The sequence below is a fragment of the Danio aesculapii genome, chromosome 1, assembly GCF_903798145.1.
Source record: "Danio aesculapii chromosome 1, fDanAes4.1, whole genome shotgun sequence".
In the NCBI taxonomy this organism is placed as follows: Eukaryota; Metazoa; Chordata; class Actinopteri; order Cypriniformes; family Danionidae; genus Danio; species Danio aesculapii.
Genome location: NC_079435.1, coordinates 51,372,974 through 51,390,948, shown reverse-complemented (window position 1 = coordinate 51,390,948; position 17,975 = coordinate 51,372,974). Strand labels below are relative to the sequence as shown.

Below are 17,975 nucleotides of genomic sequence, written 5' to 3'. Positions count from 1 at the left end.
TAATTACTGTTGCACTAATGTCCAAAATTGAAGAATTTATGTTATTTATTACTTGATTGTTCAAGCTACCTCATAGAAGTGCTCTCTTTGTTAACAGAGTTGTTGAATATTAAAATAAGGTGAATTAAATAAAAAAGTAAGGATCATCCTGGATCTGTTTCTTTGCTATTCTTTATTTTTAAATCGAAGTATTGGATCTCTGAGGCAAAAAAAAAACCTGATGGGGACATCCCTAATATATATATATATATATATATATATATATATATATATATATATATATATATATATATATATATATATATATATATATATATATATATATATATATATATATATATATATATATATGGTATATATATATATATAGATATATATAATAAATGCTGTTTGCAGTACTAACCAAGGACAACCTATTTGCTGTTTTTGTTTTTATATGACTTTTTATAGATACATTTTATGTATAGCATAAATTCACAAAGCTAAAGTCAATTTGCTAGTTTACAAAACAGCAACCTAAAAAGGCCATAAACAACTGAAGATAGCTTGAGAGAACAATAATATTCCAAACAGTGTAAATTTTGTTGATGGAATATTTTTGTCATAATTTGTGACAAACAAGTTTCTACCGACGAAAATTAGACAAAGATTAAATAAAAATAAGTGATGATGATGGCGACAACTATAATAAAAATATACTGACATTTTCATTGACTAATAAAGACGAGACAAGAATGTGATTGAGGGATTTTTGGGGGGAAAATATCCAATCAGAATTAATCTTAGTGTGTGATGCATGATGCACACACACACACATTTGAAAAGTAACTAATCCAAAGTATAAGCAGGATGCGATACATTAAAATAAAGGGTTTGTTAAATAATTGCACAATCCTGCATTTTCAGATGGCTGTTCTTACATGGGGATTGATTGCCAACACAGTTTTACATATTAATTATGATATAAATAAACAATGCATATCTAATTTTTGGTCTTCAATGGAAAAGCTATATTCCATATTTTAATGAGACTGTTTTATTTAAATTTAAGTTAGAATTTTTTGCATAAATAAATGTATTCAATATATTTTAATTAAGTCACATTAAATTAAACCAAATACATTTAGGTAACTAAATCTACAGTAGATCTAGTCGACTAAAATCTTATGAAATTTAGTCAACTAAAACTAGACTAAAACTAAAATGATTCAGAAGACTCAAATATGACAAAAACTAAAATGGAATTTTACTCAAAAGACTAAGACTAAAACTACATCAAAAATTGCTGTCAAAATAAACACACAACCTAACAAGCCACTCAGATTATTAGGATCAAGTAAATTAGAAATTCCAAAAATTCAGTTGAAGCAGGCTGAATCCCCTTTCAGCTACTACGCCCCCCATTGCTGGAATCAGCGTCCAGAAATGATCAGATGTGCTCCAACATTAGGCACATTTAAATCAAGACTTAATACACATCTGTTTAGCTGTGCCTTTACTGAATGAACACCGTGCTACTGTATGTCCAACAGATGGCCCTAATATTGTATTTCTTATCATTTTTATTCCTTTAAAACCTGTTTAACACATTTTAATCCGTTTTAATCAATTTTATTCTTTGTTGTTTTTATTTCTTATACTCTTTTCTTTTATTCTTGTTTATGTGAAGCACTTTGAATGACCATTGTGTATGAAATGTGCTATATAGGCTGTCTTGCCTATTGCAAAAACCTGCAACAGAACACACGTGTGGTTCTGATCTATCAGTCACCTGTAAGTCTCTGGAGCTGCTGTGTGCCTCTTTCTCCAGCTCTATGCGGGCTCGTTTGTGACTGAGCTCCATCTGTTGTTTCTCTTGAGTGAGCTGAATCAGGCTGGTGTGGGAACGAACGCGCTCGGCAGCCTCCTCCAACTACCACACATAAAAGCAAAATTCACCCGAGATCAATGAAAGATTTCCATGAAAGTAAAGACCAAGATGGTGAAAGGAGCCCAGGACTCACCTCCACTCTTTTAGTATAGAGCTTTTGAAGGTCACTTCTTCCATAGGCTGGCTCGGTTTCCAGCAAGGAACGTTCTGGGCATGATATTAAACTCTTGAAAGATTTTAGCGTTGAGAAGATTGTGGTGTCATCCTCTATATCGTCCATACTGACAAAACAGGCTCCTATTAAATTCAATATAAAAGGCATTAATAATCATCCTCAGTGATCTATAGAAAGAAGTAATCTAAACAGATATTCATTCATTCATTTTCTTTTTGGCTTAGTTCCTTTATTAATCTGAGGTCACCTCAGTGGAATGAACCGCCAACTTATACAGCATATGTTTTACATAGTAAATGACCTTCCAGCTGCAACCCAATACTGGGAAACCAAACAAATATAAAACAAAAATTCATGTAAATAATGTCATTTTTGCAATTATTAACATTTGTAAAGTTGATTATTGAGATGTAGAATGAAGTACATTTTTGACGCTTACATTTAACATGCTTTCTGTGTATAAAATCTCTTTTGTAAATTGAATTTGATGCCAAAACTAAACATTAAGTAACACTAAAGCATTAAATTAGTTTTAAATACATAAAAATAGCACATCTGAAAATGTCTGATGAAGAATAACATATATTTATTTTACACATAGGAACAGCCTAGAAGAACAATTAATATAATATAGAAATAATTATATTAATCACAGGGGACTTGTGGTTTAAAAAAATGACACTTGCTCATAATGAAGGAAAGAGGAATAATATTCCTAGACTACATCCCTTGATTATACCATAGTACTTTGTAGGGCTGCACAATATATCGTTTCAGCATCGATATCGCAATGTGCTAGTCTGCAATAGTCAAATCGCAGGTTCAGCAATGTCAAAACATGAAGCATACGTGATGTAGATTCACTGCAAAATTTTACTAACTAAACCAACATGTTTATCATTTGCAGGTCTGTGAGCATTTTAAGCCAGTTTAAAACATTTAGGCAATAAATATTTATGATTTTAACTTTAAGAATGTAATGTATTTTACATTTAATGCCATGTGAGCAAGCAAGGCTCTTTTCATGGCAATGACATTATAATAACAAATATACAATTAAAAATCATCAAACAAATGAATACATAAATTAAATAAGATTTTTAGTGCTAATAAATGATACAAATTCTAAAGGAATTTCCTGGTGTGACTTTGCTAAAAATGTCCTTAAGAGAGATCATTTAACAAAAAAAAAAAGTCTAAGGAATAATTAAAAGTTTTACTGTAAGAGGTGCAAACATCGAGTAGGGTTTTCACCTTCAAAGCAAAACATGGGTTAATCTTGTATGTCCAAAACAACATCTCATAAAAATCACTTGTTTATATCTAGTCTTAAAATTATGTTTGAGATTTCAGGTTGTATTTCATACAGTTTATTATTTTTCAGTTCATCCCATTCCTCTTGCCACTTATATAAAATGTAAACGTTGATAAAAGGTCTCAACTCTGAAGGAGGAATTTAGCATTTGTTCACCACTTGTTTCAAAGCATCCTTAGCAGCTGCTTGAACTTAAATAGATATAGACTACACTGTGATATTTTTCATTTGTCTATTGTTGTTTTGCCTGCTAGACTTCCAGAAAACCATACAATTCTGTGTATTTCATTTGCATCTTTGCTCCAGTGTACTTGTCAGTGCTAGTGAATTGGTTTATTTTATTTCATGCAGATGCACTACAAAATCATCCCAATCGATCTAAAATTATGAATTATTTGCAAATAGATGAGTTCATTTCAACTGGTGAAAGTATACTCAATTTCGCAATATGTATGGCAGAAAAATAAAATGTCGCAATGACAGCTTTTTCCAATATCGTGCAGCCCTAATACTTTAATACATACGCTCGTACGAAATGTCAAGCTACCAAATTCATATATTATGACAAATAAACGACATGCTTCGAACATTCTTAGAAAACTTATGACTTATTTATAGAAATATTAAATGTATAACAAATTAAATTAACTTCTTTAAAATATTTATTAATAAGTAAAACGCTAAATAGATATATTATAACGCTAAAAGCACACGCGCTAACATATGAGTGCGTTTAGTTAGCAAGCATTCGGCTAACTTTACCTCTCTAATGTTCCACACTAAACCGGTTTTACTCTCAGAATTACACATTGGACGAATGTAAACAATGTAACATACTTGTATCCTTCCTAAGTAACAGATGGGATTGAATCCCTCACAATCGTTTCCCTCTTGTCGCTGAAGCCTCCAGTAGTTTGAACTTGCTGCAGTTTTGTTTTCGTTGGTTGAGAAGCCGCTACTTCTCATGTGCGGAGGAGAGCAGCGCGGGTTCACTCAAAGACACAACAGCGCCAACTGTGTGGATGGGCGGAATAGATTTCTCTACGTTAGATGGCAAGCCGAATTAGCCATGAATCCTCACAAGTTGCATTTTTAAAAATAAATGACTTCTTAGATTCAGTGCCTACTATTAACAAAGACAGCTTTTATTATTGCTAGGCACAATTTGAGAATTCTCTTAAAGGGACAGTTAACCCATAATGATTTACTCTCCAGTTTAATCAGTTTTTATAATAATAAAAACAATAAAAACAATAATAATGAATTCTCCAGAATTTTTCTAGTCTCTTTGGTAAAAAAAAGTAGATTTGAAAATTCCTGTATATCAACAACAGCCAAAATATATTCATATTAATTTAATATGGTACACTTCTGGTGCTTCACACCTTTTTATTGCTCATTTTTATTTCAGAAATAAGGTCCAAGATTTAGAATAAAGTTACCTGTAAAATGTTTTCTCTTTTTAAAAACAATACAGTAGTGAAAGAAGACTTCTCCTACATCAGATTATAGTCCCACCGAAGCAACAGCCGACAGAGGATTCCGCTTGGTCTTAAAGCCTTTTTCGATATATTTTCATTACTTATGATGGCATAGCAGTCAAAATAGGACAAATGAGCTCAGATATGGGACAAATTCTGGACCTTTGTCAGTGAGGGGTGGGTCTTTCGGACCCCCCTGGCTAAAGGTCTGAAAAGTTAGAACATGTTTTATGCTTATAGTAAACATGTTTTAATAGAATTGTGGCTGTAAAAGTGCACCTACAGGTGTTTCAGGTGCAGGTCAGACTTTCTCCAGGTCATAATTTAATTTATTTCTATTAATTTTGTCTAAAAATGTATCATACCTGTCCAGTTTCATCTGGAATGCATCACAGATCACCTTCTGAAGTGGTTTGAGCGATCGGATATCTAATCAGAATAAAACAAAAGTGAGCAAACAGCCTCATAAACACAGACGTGATGGGAATATATATTGAATATAAATATATTATATTAATTATATAAGAAATATATTATATAATATTAAATTACATAAATTAATTAAAAGGACAAGTGCTGGACGTTTTGGCAATGGGGGGTGGTTAGTAGCAAGTAACATGCTATTAGGTTATGTGACCGCTAGATGAGCCAACCGCAACTCGCCGTGACGGAAATTCCCGAGCGTGCGTGCTCCAATGAGATGTGCTCTCTTCAGCGCTCACCATGACAACGAGACTCACAGCAGTGACGTCGCATTGTAAACATTTGCATCTGCATTCATATAAAAGCTCGTCAGCTCTCTCTCGGTCTTGTCAGTTCGCTCGGTGTTGCTGTTTGTACTTGACCAAGGTGAGTTCAATACCTGACGGTACGAGTGGAGCCACGCCAATCTCACGAAGTCCGCTTCGTGAAGCTTCACTCGGGCCCGTCTGTGCTGTAGTTCCTTGCGGTTTGCGTACATAAACGCAATATCGCGAAGAATATTACGTGTTTGTTGCTCGAAATGTGCCGCCGAGCAACATTCCAGTGATCACTGGCACGGACTGGCGCCCGGTTAGCTCGTGCACTCCCTGGGGCGAGGCTGCTTGTGAGCCCTAGGCAGGGATCAATACAAGCCGTGAGGACCCTCAGGGAAACACGGGAGGCCGGCAGTGGGACCCCGCTGCGAGGGTTATGGTGGGTGGGAGCAGCGAGGCCCACTCATCGTCTATTTTAAACTATAGTTTCAAACTTTAGTTTACTATAGTTTAAAATAGAAACCATGGTAACTGTAATGTTTTAACTGTATGTCTGGCTGTTGTAATGTTTTGCTTTGTTTTTCAGCAGAGTTGTTGAGCAAAGAAGGACTATTGAAGACAACCGTTGAAGACAACCGCGGGTTATATTCATGAGCGCGCGCATTATAATGTTTCCGTGCTGTTTTGTGAAAGTTTATCTTGTTTAGATAAGTTTGCAGGTCAAACAAAAATAAACTATACTCTTTCTAAACACCTGTCTCGTGTTTTATTTGTCCTCTACAGCAATACACTGTCATATAAGTCTGTTGAATGTATTTGAATGCAACATGGTTTGACAATAAAGTAGTCTAACAAATAAATAGTTGTTATAACTGTTCCTTCATTAGTCAACATTTGGTGTAGGTAATTAAAAGCTAATCAAAGATGTCTTAAGACATAATGGTAATGTTATGGTTGTTACATAACTATTTATTATTATTCTGTATGTTTAAAACCAGCAGAATATACTATATATTTAACATGTCATGAACTTACTGTTTTTCAAACATTTGCTTAATAAAAATGTCCCAAGACAAGATTGGGTATTGTTTTGGTTTTATGTCAAACTACTGTAGGTTTTAGGTTGACTACAGCAGGTATCTATCATAATATTGGTAGTCAGAATTATTTCAATGACCCAAATCAAGTAAAATGTCTCTTACTCAAGTACTTTTAGGATGCAAAAGTCAAATTTAATTATATAAAATACATTTTCCAACAACACGATTTTGTCTTGTGAAAATGACCAGTGGGTGGTGAGGAAAAAAAGTTAATGTCAAGTTATATATATAAAATAAGTTGAACAAGTCATAATATTTAGCCATAATGCATTTTTCTATACATTTCCATTAGACATTTTTTTCTAAATCTATAATTGGTAAATTGCTCCCAGGTCAATATTGACTTTGTCTTATAAAGGTGAGGTGTATCTGAAGGGAGATTGTCCTATGTTCACATTTCTACTTTTGTTTTGGTATATTCCTTTGTAGTGCTGTCTTTTCCTTTCTGTACCACAATGACTTGATCTGGCAACAATTTACAGTACGAACAGCAAATAAATAAATAAATTAGCCACAGTTTACATCAGAACATCACTCCAGAGTACACTGTTATTATACTTACAACATAACTAGGACCACACAGAATCTACGTGCGCAGAATTCCACAGATTCTTAGCCCATCATTGATTCTGTTTATTTACATGTGTAAATGTGTGTAAATCTATATTAATTCAGTTTTTAAATTATTTACAATAATATTATTGACTAATAAGAAAATATTAATATGAATTATTTACAATACAGTTTGTACAGTAATATTTTCTGTCTTTTAGTAGATATATTATATGAGAGACTTGCTTTGTTTACCAAATAAAGTGAATCTAATTGGATTTGCATTGTAAACATTAAATAAAAGTTAAAAGGTATTACTTTTTATTTTATATAATAAGGTTTTAGTTATGATACTCCCAAAATAATTCAGCATAAATCAGCAGATTTTTAACACAATTCTGTGCAGAAATAGCAAAAAATGTCCACAGATTCGGTCTGGCCCTAAACATGATGGACTGTCTTATCTGTACACAATGACACAGGGACTTGTCATTCTGACGGCACTGACATGTTCATTGAGAGATGAACTAAGGATTTTAAGCAAGAGACTGGCTTTTGCAGGTAATCCATGCTGTTTTGCTATTTGTATGTGCTGTTTTGAGAAATGCACTTACTGTTTTGTACATTTTAAATCTGAGAAATGTACCAAAGCGACTGAGAAAAACTGGAATACAACACAAGTTAATGCAAAGACGAAAAGTCTGCAAAAACAAAAGTGTGTATTTTTATTTGCACATATTCTTTTATTTAAAAACAGTAGTGTATACATAATTGGATTTGACATTTTTTGGCTTGATAATTAATACTTTATAGTCTGCTCATTTTGATGTAACCATGATAGTACAAAACAGAAGAGAGTCATGTTTTGTAAAACATATTTCTAAAAATCCATAGTGGAATAAAACATCACAACCATGGTTTCTGCAGGTGTCAGTCACTATTTCAAATGTATGACTTTTTATGTCTTTTTTTAAAACCATTGTGAATTAAATTTCATTCTTATACAGGACTCCATGCTAAGGATGTTTTAATTTTATTTATTTTATTTAATAACACAATTTAATATTAACCTCAACGAGCCTGGTGGACACCATGTTTTAGCACAAGTCTATTGGTTTAATTTTGGAGATCATCCTCAATGTTCAGTTGTGGCCTGTATTTATTTTCAAAGTATTTGATTACCATAAAGGAGTCAGAAAGTTTAACCTGGTGCTATAAAATCAGTCTGTGTTGTTAATCTAACGTACTAATGTAATACGCGATCCTATGAAAAAAAATTAAAGGCTGAGGTCTTTTTATTTGCATGTTGTTGCTTTTTATGTAACTATTAACTACTATTTTTATTTACTGTGGGTTATGGATAAAACATTAATTAATTAATACTATAAGATTTAAATACTGCATTTTAGTGATTTTTTGCTAGATTAACTAGTCAGATGTCATCATAACCACACTTTAATGATCTACTAAAAATATTTCCTAAAAAAGTGCAAGAAAAAAAAAATTAAACAAGACAAATTTTTAAAACACAAATTTATTACATCATATATCATTAGGAAAGAATAGCAATCTGTTAAAGTTTTAAAGTAAAAAAGAAAAAATTTATTAGACAATAAACAAACTGGCCAGCACATTCAACTGTCTTCAGTCACAATTAGGCCATCACAATAAAAAAATAATAATTAAAACATATTAATAATAATAAAACAATAATAATGAATTCTTCAGAATTTTTCTAGTCTCTTTGTCAGTGAGGGTGGGTCGTACAGGACGTTCCGGCTAATGCGGCCAGTTAGCCTAGAACCTCATGGATAGGGACAGATTTTCATCTGTTAGGAAGTATGTAACTTTAGCCTTACCCTGTTTGGCAGTCTTTTGAACATATGTTTAATATTTTGCGATAATGACGCCGCTGCCTGCCTTTTCTGCTTCTCTTGCTCTTTTCGACCCATAGCGTTACTCTGTATGGACAAAGAGCATAGATCTAAGCTCTTGGGTATGGATGTGGCATCAAAGATTCAAATATGACCACTCACTGGGTTATGTCACGTGACTCGCAGCTTTGAGGCTCTATGGGCCAGTTATTTAAAATGACACTTTATTACAATATATATTAAATATAAATATAATTATATTAATTATATAATAAATATATTATATAATATTAAATTACATAAAAAGGACAAATTCTGGACCTTTTGGCCGTGGGGGGTGGTTCGTTCGAACCACCCGAACTCCCCCTGGCTACGGGCATGGCATTTGTGAATCGGAGAGGCAGCACACATGTCTGCAGTCGACATTTCACCACAGCTGAAAGCTAAATTGGCTTGCCATATACAGCACTTACATAGGAATTTGAATTGGTCGCAGTGTTATGCATTAAAATAACAACGTGGCCCATACCTAGGGGGGAAAAAAGGTTATTCTTATTTATGAAGTTGTTTGTCTGCTGTCGGCAGATGTTGTACACGTGGAGGTCGCTCACTCTGACGTACAGCTCAGGCGCTCCAATACACTTCCGACAACACGGAAGATGTGACGTTGCACTGCTGAATGAATGAACTGATTGCCACTGAGTCTTCATAAAACTTCACAAAGAGCAGATATTGATTCCTAAAGTTTGCAAATATCACAATGTCTAGTTCCACCGTGGATTCGACAACGCTTTGTCTGTTTGACGTGGACGGGACTTTAACAGCAGCTCGTCAAGTGAGTGAATTATTGCGGAAGGCATTAGCTAGCGCTGTTAACTAATCTCGGGTCTCCTAAGATATGGCTGCAACCGATGATAATGATTGATTTACAATCGTTTATTTATGACAGCTACCTTTAAAAACGAAAGTGACGCGGGGTGACTGAAGTATCGTTAAATGAATGAAACACTATTAAAGTTATCCGTGTAATAAAGTGAAAGACGAAATTGCTTTTCAATACAAATTTGCAATTTGCTCTGCAATAATGTGTTGTTGTTTTTAAAATTTTCCCTTCAGAGCAAAATATATGTTTACCATCATTCACAAAAGAAACTGAATTATAAAATGTCATTGAAACACCATAAATATAAAACAAAACGAACAGTTACACCTCCAAAATTAATTGTCATTTTAAATCTTTATACTTTGCCATCATTCAAAACACTACTTTTATCTGTGTAGTTTAGTAATATTAACTACTAAAATGTAGTATGATCACTTATTTTTATATATTTTAATATGTACAGCTAAGAATAAGTATATTGTTTATTTTTGCATATGTTATGCTGAATGATGATAGAATGACCATCCTTTCACTCCTATTTTGACCTTTTTTTCTCTGAAAAATTAGACACCTTATTTGCATTTAATATGCTTTTTGTGGCTATAAAATTACTTTTTTTCAATGTAATTTGATGCTGATACCAAAACCAGATACTAATTTTCGACCCATAAGCATCATGTGACTCTTGATTGCAGTAATCAAATGGAAATCAGTCAAATATGAATGTGTAAGTGTAGTTTTGTGGCTGTAAAACAAAAATAATCTGATCTTTCCTGGCACATGCTAAATGACATAATCCTGTTTATGGCTATTACAAATACCTCCTATTTTTAGCCTGTTTGTTAAAGTTTGAAAGTAAAAAAAACTGTAGCCTACTATCATTTATTAGACAAAAACACAAACTGGCCAGCACATTCAACTGTCCTCGGTCACAATTCGGCCATTTCAATAAAAAATAATAATTAAAACATATTAATAACAATAAAACAATAATAATGAATACCAATAATGAATGTGTAAGTGTAGTTTTGTGGTTGTAAAACAAAAATAATCTGATCTTTCCTGGCACATGCTAAATGACATAATCCTGTTTATGGCTATTACAAATACCTCCTATTTTTAGCCTGTTTGCGGGGTGAAGATGTTATATATATATATATATATATATATATATATATATATATATATATATATATATATAAACAAAAGTTTAAAGATAGTTATGAACTGACCTTTTAAACATTACCTGGTGCTGTAAATAATGACTGAAACTTTGACTTTAAGCCGTAGTTCTTAAACATGTATATTTGGTATAAAAAGGATGATTGTATTTTCATTCATTCATTTTCCTTTGGCTTGGTCCCTTTTTTATGAGGGGTCGACCACAGTGGAATGAACCGCTAACTTATCCAGCATTTGTTTTACACAGCGAATGCCATGATCCAATTTTAATTTTGGAAAATATTCAAGGTCTAAAAAAAAAAAAAAAAAAAAATCACACCTTAAAAATTTAAAGTACCTCAATTTTGGATTTTTTTAGGAAGTGAATAAAAATTATTTTGCATTTGAAAAAAATAAATAATATTTTAAGTCATCTTGAGGCCCTCCTGGACATTAAATAAGAAGTTTGTTAGGTTTGCAAGCATTTTATAATAATCTATTAATAAAATAATAATCTCTTTTAAAGTGAAAGAGGACAAATAGTTGTCTCACCTTTTACTCCAGTTTATATTTATATTTTATAGCTTTTATTTACTCCAGTTTATAAGATTAGATTCAACTTTCTTGTCATTACACATGTACAAGTACAAGGCAAAAAAATGCAGTTTAGGTCTAACCAGGGGTGCAATAGCAGCACGTCCAGGATACAGGTATAAGTTGGCCCACACGAAATCTGCAGATTTTTAGCTAATCAGCGAGTCTATTTATTTACTTGTGTAAATGTGTGTAAATTTATATTTATTCCGTTGTAAATTAATTTCAGTAATATTATTGACTAATTTGAAAATGTTAATTTATTACAGTTTGTAAAGTAATATTTTCAGTTTTTTAGTAGATATATTATATGAGAGACTTGCTTTGTTTCCCAAATAATTGGCTCTAGATGGATTTGCATTGTAAACATTAACATCTTAAGGCCCAAGCTGTTTTTTTTACATGCATTTTTTATTTCTCTTTGCTATTTGGGCTTATCGGAACCTAATTAGATTAAAACCTTTGGATATGATGTACTTTTAGAGAAATAAAAGTACATATATGTGGACTCGTGGTCCAAATTTACATAATACACTTTTTCCTGACTGTTTTTTAATGCATATATAACATATACATTTTTTTAAACATACTTTTACTATCAGAGAGTAAAAATAAAAAATTTTGCCCATTTTGGACAGTTAGAAATAGTGTTTGGGACATTTCACATGCTGCAAAACAGTTACAGGATGACACTGTATGTCTGTAACAAAATATAAAACATTCAAAGTATTTTAAATAGCCACTTAAGAGCTAAAAGCTATTATTATTTTAATTTCATATATTACGTTTTTAGTTACGATACTCCCAAAATCATTCCGCATTGATCTGCAGATTTCTTACAAAATACTCTGCAGAAATAGCAAAAAATGTCCACAGATTCTGTCTGGCCCTAGGTGTAAGTTAACTATTATCTATAGATATATATTATTTAACTATCATCTATTATTATTTTGAATCAGATATTTACAAATAAATAAACATACTGTAAAGGTTGCTATTAATAATCAGGGATATGCAAATAGAAATGAACATAATATACAGGTTATTATTAAACCACCATATACATTCCTCATTAAAAACTGTTTTTTTTAGCCTAGTGACAAATATCTAACACTCTTTGAGATATTAAATGTTTCATACAGTCAACCTGCAATATATTCTACCACTTAGCTGAAGATGTAGTGGTATTTTATAATTAAGCACATAATGGAATGTAGTTAGTTACCCTGTGTGTGTTTTTGTCTTCAGAAAGCCACAGCGGACATGCATGAGTTTCTGTCTAAACTGAAACAGCGTGTGAAAGTTGGAGTGGTTGGAGGATCAGATCTGGACAAAATCAAAGAGCAACTTGGAGATGATGGTGTGTATAATGAATACCAAATAGCACAAACCACTCAGTGTATTTACAGTCTCTGTCTTGATGTCCTTTCCAGTGATTGACAGAGTGGATTATGTGTTTGCTGAGAACGGTTTGGTTGCATACAGGTTTGGGCAGCTCCACTCTGTGCAGGTAATTGTAAATCCTGTTTACTGTTTGATACGTTCAACAACTGTTTCTTATAAATGATGATTGATTTCAGAATATTCAGGCCTACCTGGGAGAGGACATTTTACAGGAGTTCATCAATTTCTGCCTCAATTACCTTTCAAAGATTAAACTGCCCAAAAAAAGGTAAGTTTGACAGTTTGTCATTTGCATATTTTTATCGCATCATATACATCACTATATACTCACCGGCTACTTTAATAACTACACCTTACACCTTACTAGCATAGATTCAACAAGGTACTGGAAATATTCCTCAGAGATTTTGAACCAAATTGACATGATAGCATCACATAGTTGCTGCAGATTTGTCAGCTGCTCATGCATGATGTGAATTTTCCACCACATCCCAAAGGTGCTCTATTGGATTGAGATCAAGTAACTGTGGAGGCCATTTGAGTGCAGTGAACTCATTGTTGTGTTCAAGAAACCAAATACTGACCCTGCCATCCGAATGTCGCAGCAGAAATCGAGACTCATCAGACCGGGCAACATTTTTCCAATCCTCTATTGTCCAATTTTGGTGAGCCTGTGTGAATTGTAGCCTCAGTTGTAGCCATTCTCTTCTGGCATCAACAAGGCAATTGCGCCCACAGAACTGCCACTCACTGGATATTTTCTCTTTTTCAGACCATTCTCTGTACACCCTAGAGATGGTTGTGCATGAAAATCCCAGTAGATCAGCAGTTTCTGAAATACTCAGACCAGCCCGTCTGACACCAACAACCATGCCATGTTCAAAGTGACTTAAATCACCTTTCTTCCCCATTCTGATGCTCAGTTTGACCTGCAGCAGTTCGTCTTGACAAGTGGTGCTCAACCCTGTTCCTGGAGATTGACCTTCCTGCAAAGTTCAGCTCCAACCCTGATCAAACACACCTGAACCAATTAATTAGGACCTGAACAGCACTTGATAATTACAGGCAGGTGTGGTTGATATGGGTTGCAACTGAAATCTGCAGGAACGTCGATCTCAAGCAACAGGGTTGGTCACCCCTGGTCTTGACCATGTCTACATACTTAAATGCATTGAGTTACTGCCATGTGATTGGCTGATTAGAAATTTGTGTTAGCAAGCAGTTGGACAGGTGTACCTAATAAAGTGTATTTGTGTGAGTGTATTTGATAAGGTTGAGATAAATACACACACACACTTAAGCTGCGGTCACACTAGAGTTTGAGCTTGAAATTCTGTTGTACGGCGTTGCGAAAAGGGGCGGGATTAAAAAAGATGATTAGACATTAAAAAAGCCAACGATTGCTCCATGTTTTAAATTTCTGTCCAGAGAGGTCATGTTTTAATCCTCGATTGGTCTCACACAGTCAAGTGATGCGATTTCGCAGGTCAGAGTTCACCAAGCTTGAACCTTCAAATGCAGCGATCTGCGAAACTTGACGCATGACCCTACGTTTCCATTTTGATGCATTCGCGTGCGTATGAATGGAAGTCTATGGGTAGAAAAGCCCAGTGTGACCGCAGCTTTTATATGTTCTAAAGCAGGGGTGGGCAAACTCGGTCCTGGAGGGCCGGTGTCCTGCACAGTTTAGCTCCAACTCTAATCAAACACACCTGCTTAAAGATTTCTAGTGATCTTGAAGACACTGATTAGCATGTTCAGGTGTGTTTGATTAGTGTTGGAGCTAAACTGTGCAGGACACTGGCCCTCCAGGACCGAGTTTGCCCACCCCTGTTCTAAAGGATGCTTTACAAAAATATATTTGTGCATAAGCATTGGACTAGTACCAAAGCCAAAACTGGAACTAATCTAACAAAAAAACATCAGTGCAAAAATTTGCACACCCAAGTTAATATGTTGAGGAAAAATATTAAATAATTTTAATAAACAAGATAAATCAAAAGAAACAAAACATATGAAAATTCTATTTTATTTTTTTTGCAATATTTAGTTTAAATTTAAATGTATTATCTTTCTATTCCTAAAAGTGCTTGGTGACTAAACTCTTGTTTTAATGGATGTAACTGCTTCATGAAACTGTTTTGTTTAAATGGACAACAAATTATTGCCTATTTTAACTAAAAAATTGATAAAAATATTTGTTTTAAAAAGGGGATGTACTCATTTATGCTGAGTACTGTATAATACTTTTATTCAAGATATCAAATGCATTAAACTTATTTTTAGGTGTAAATTTAAATATACATCTATGAGGCGGCACGGTGGCCCCAGCTGGGCCAGTTGGCATTTCTATGTTGAGTTTAGATGTTCTCCCCATGTTCGCATGGGTTTTCTCCGGGTGCAACTAAACTGGTTGTAGTGTACTAGTGTGTGAGTGTATGGGTGTTTCCCAGTAATGGTTTGTGGCTGGAAGGTTATCTGCTACATAAAACATATACCGGAATAGTTGGCGGTTTATTCCGTTGTGGCAATGCTGGTAAATAAGGGACTAAGCTGAAGGAAAATGAATGAATGAATGTATATCTATATTCAATAGTTTTAGGATAACTTTGATAAAAGGTTTTGATCCAATTCAAAATGTCACTTTAATTTGCTATAAATGAATTTTTATACATATACATTTTTAATAAATAAATTAACCACAATATTCATGGTATTATTACGTTTCAGAGGCACATTTATTGAATTTCGTAATGGAATGCTGAACGTCTCTCCAATCGGTCGAAGCTGCAGCCAACAAGAACGAATTGAATTCTTTGAACTTGATAAGGTCGTTTGTTTTACATATTTATCAACACACAATTCCATTATCTTCTTAAAGGATGTCATTAAATGTATGTTTTTATGCAGAAGGAGAAAATTAGAGAAACATTTGTCTCCGTTTTAAAAGAAGAGTTTGCTGGGAAGGGACTAGCTTTCTCCATTGGTAAGAAACATGTGTTAATGAGTATTAATATATTAATCTTTTAATGTGTCGTCAAATTCTTTTGCTAAATACGTCTGATTTTCTAAAATTTTACATAATAATGCAATTCTTACACTGAATTACAAAGCGCGTTTTTTGTAAATCATGGTAGAAATATTTCAGTCCTTATTTTATATAAATTTATACTACATGAAAAAATTAAGGCAGTACTACTTTTTTCTTGAAATGATACTTGTCTTTGACCCATGTATGTTTTTTTTCCCTGCAGGTGGGCAGATTAGTTTTGATGTGTTTCCAGAAGGCTGGGATAAGCGCTACTGTTTGGGAATTGTGGAGAAAGACTCCTATCAGCACATCCATTTCTTTGGAGACAAAACAATGCCTGTGAGTCCAAGATGCAGTTTTGACTAATTCAAGTATTCATGCGCATACTTCATATACACACTGCACTAATCCAGACTTGCCTAAAATCGGCATGTAATCAAAATGGACATTTTTCTACGCACATTTTTATTCTTGAGGTAAAAAATTTAATTGACTAAAACATTTTTTAAATTATTATTCATTATTAATCAAATAGTCAAAATTTGCTTCCGTTCTGAAGTGACACCTCTCCTCTAATGACAAAGCTTGAGTGAAACATGTTTAGCCACGCCCCTCCAACTGCTATTTGCTACGAAAGATGAGAGGAGGAGCATAAAACCCCGCCCCTACTCAATATTCAATTTCAGATATAAATACGTCATCATATTGAAGCAAAAATCTGGATCAACTTCTAGTTCATGCAGTCTCTAAGCAGTTTTATCATATTATTCTTTGTTCCAATCAGGGAGGAAACGACTACGAAATCTTTGTAGACCCCAGAACAATCGGCCATGAGGTCAAATCTCCCGAAGAGACACAGAGGATCTGCAAGGAGCTCTTTTTCAGCTGAGAAAACCCCCGAACACAATATCTAGAATGAAGTATACAGTAAACTACAGTGTCTATGAGTCGTGAAACTATGAATGAAAGTCTCACTATTGACTTTATTGTCTTTGTTTATGCACATGTATGTACCTTCATGACAGGTGCTTACGATAAATCTGGATTAATGTGTACAGTAAGCGTTCATTTTTATAGGTAATGTGATCATTACTTACGGGTTTAAGGATCTTGGTGGATGCTAGGGTCATTATGTCTGAACTCCTGTGCCTTAAATCACACCAGTACTGGACATTATACGATCTTCTATTGATATTAAAGACATCATGGTCCAAATAAAAGGGGAGATCTTTTTTTAGTTAAGGCCCTGTTCACATTTATATTAAGATGCGCTTTGGTTTGTCACAGGGAGGTGTTCTCATTTATTCCTGGTGTTTAATTCTACCTCTATTGTCCAGGTTTAATGAATGAAAACTTTTATTACTTTTAAAAACACTGTTTCTGATATTCTGATGTAGTATTACAAAGAAAGCTTATGCTATTGACACGTGTTAGGATCACAACTGCGATTTCTGTTCTCGGAAGTGGAGTGAACATTGTGCTGTTTTATACTCTTTTTGTACATTTAAACCAGTCATATCTGGTAACCAAAGTGAAAACCTAATACGTGTTTACACTGCTAAATTAATCCAGTTTGAATTCATTTCTTTACATTTACACCTGCATTTTGAATTGCCCACTTGTGTTCATATTGACAAAAATGAATCTGGAGTAAAATAGGTGTAAACAAGACCTAAAATAGGATGATTTTCGAAAATATTTGTACTTTTTTTTTTTTTTTTACATTTTAAACCATTTTTTTCTGGCAACCAGGCTTCAGCAACCCAACTGGTAATCAGTAGACGCAAAGTGAAAACCT

General features: G+C 33.7%; 2 protein-coding genes across 2 annotated transcripts in view; one reads left to right on the top strand and one right to left on the bottom strand.

Annotated features, from left to right (window-relative positions):
• Positions 1-4,311, bottom strand: part of mad1l1 (mitotic arrest deficient 1 like 1) — a 114,277-nt gene extending 109,966 nt beyond the window's left edge. Inside the window, exons 1-3 of the mRNA XM_056462275.1 lie at positions 4,198-4,311; positions 2,004-2,167; positions 1,772-1,912 (exon numbers count right to left, since the gene is read on the bottom strand). Of these exons, the coding sequence (XP_056318250.1) occupies positions 1,772-1,912; positions 2,004-2,150 (288 nt within the window). The 5' untranslated portion in view covers positions 2,151-2,167; positions 4,198-4,311. The remainder of the gene's footprint in view (positions 1-1,771; positions 1,913-2,003; positions 2,168-4,197) is intronic.
• Positions 4,312-9,729: 5,418 nt separating this feature from the next.
• Positions 9,730-17,740, top strand: pmm2 (phosphomannomutase 2). Its single transcript, XM_056452218.1, has 8 exons — positions 9,730-9,939; positions 12,991-13,102; positions 13,176-13,252; positions 13,323-13,414; positions 15,877-15,976; positions 16,057-16,132; positions 16,401-16,516; positions 16,962-17,740. Exons 1-8 carry the CDS (start codon positions 9,865-9,867, stop codon positions 17,064-17,066), a joined length of 753 nt encoding a protein of 250 aa, XP_056308193.1. The 5' UTR covers positions 9,730-9,864; the 3' UTR covers positions 17,067-17,740.
• Positions 17,741-17,975: the final 235 nt, after the last annotated feature.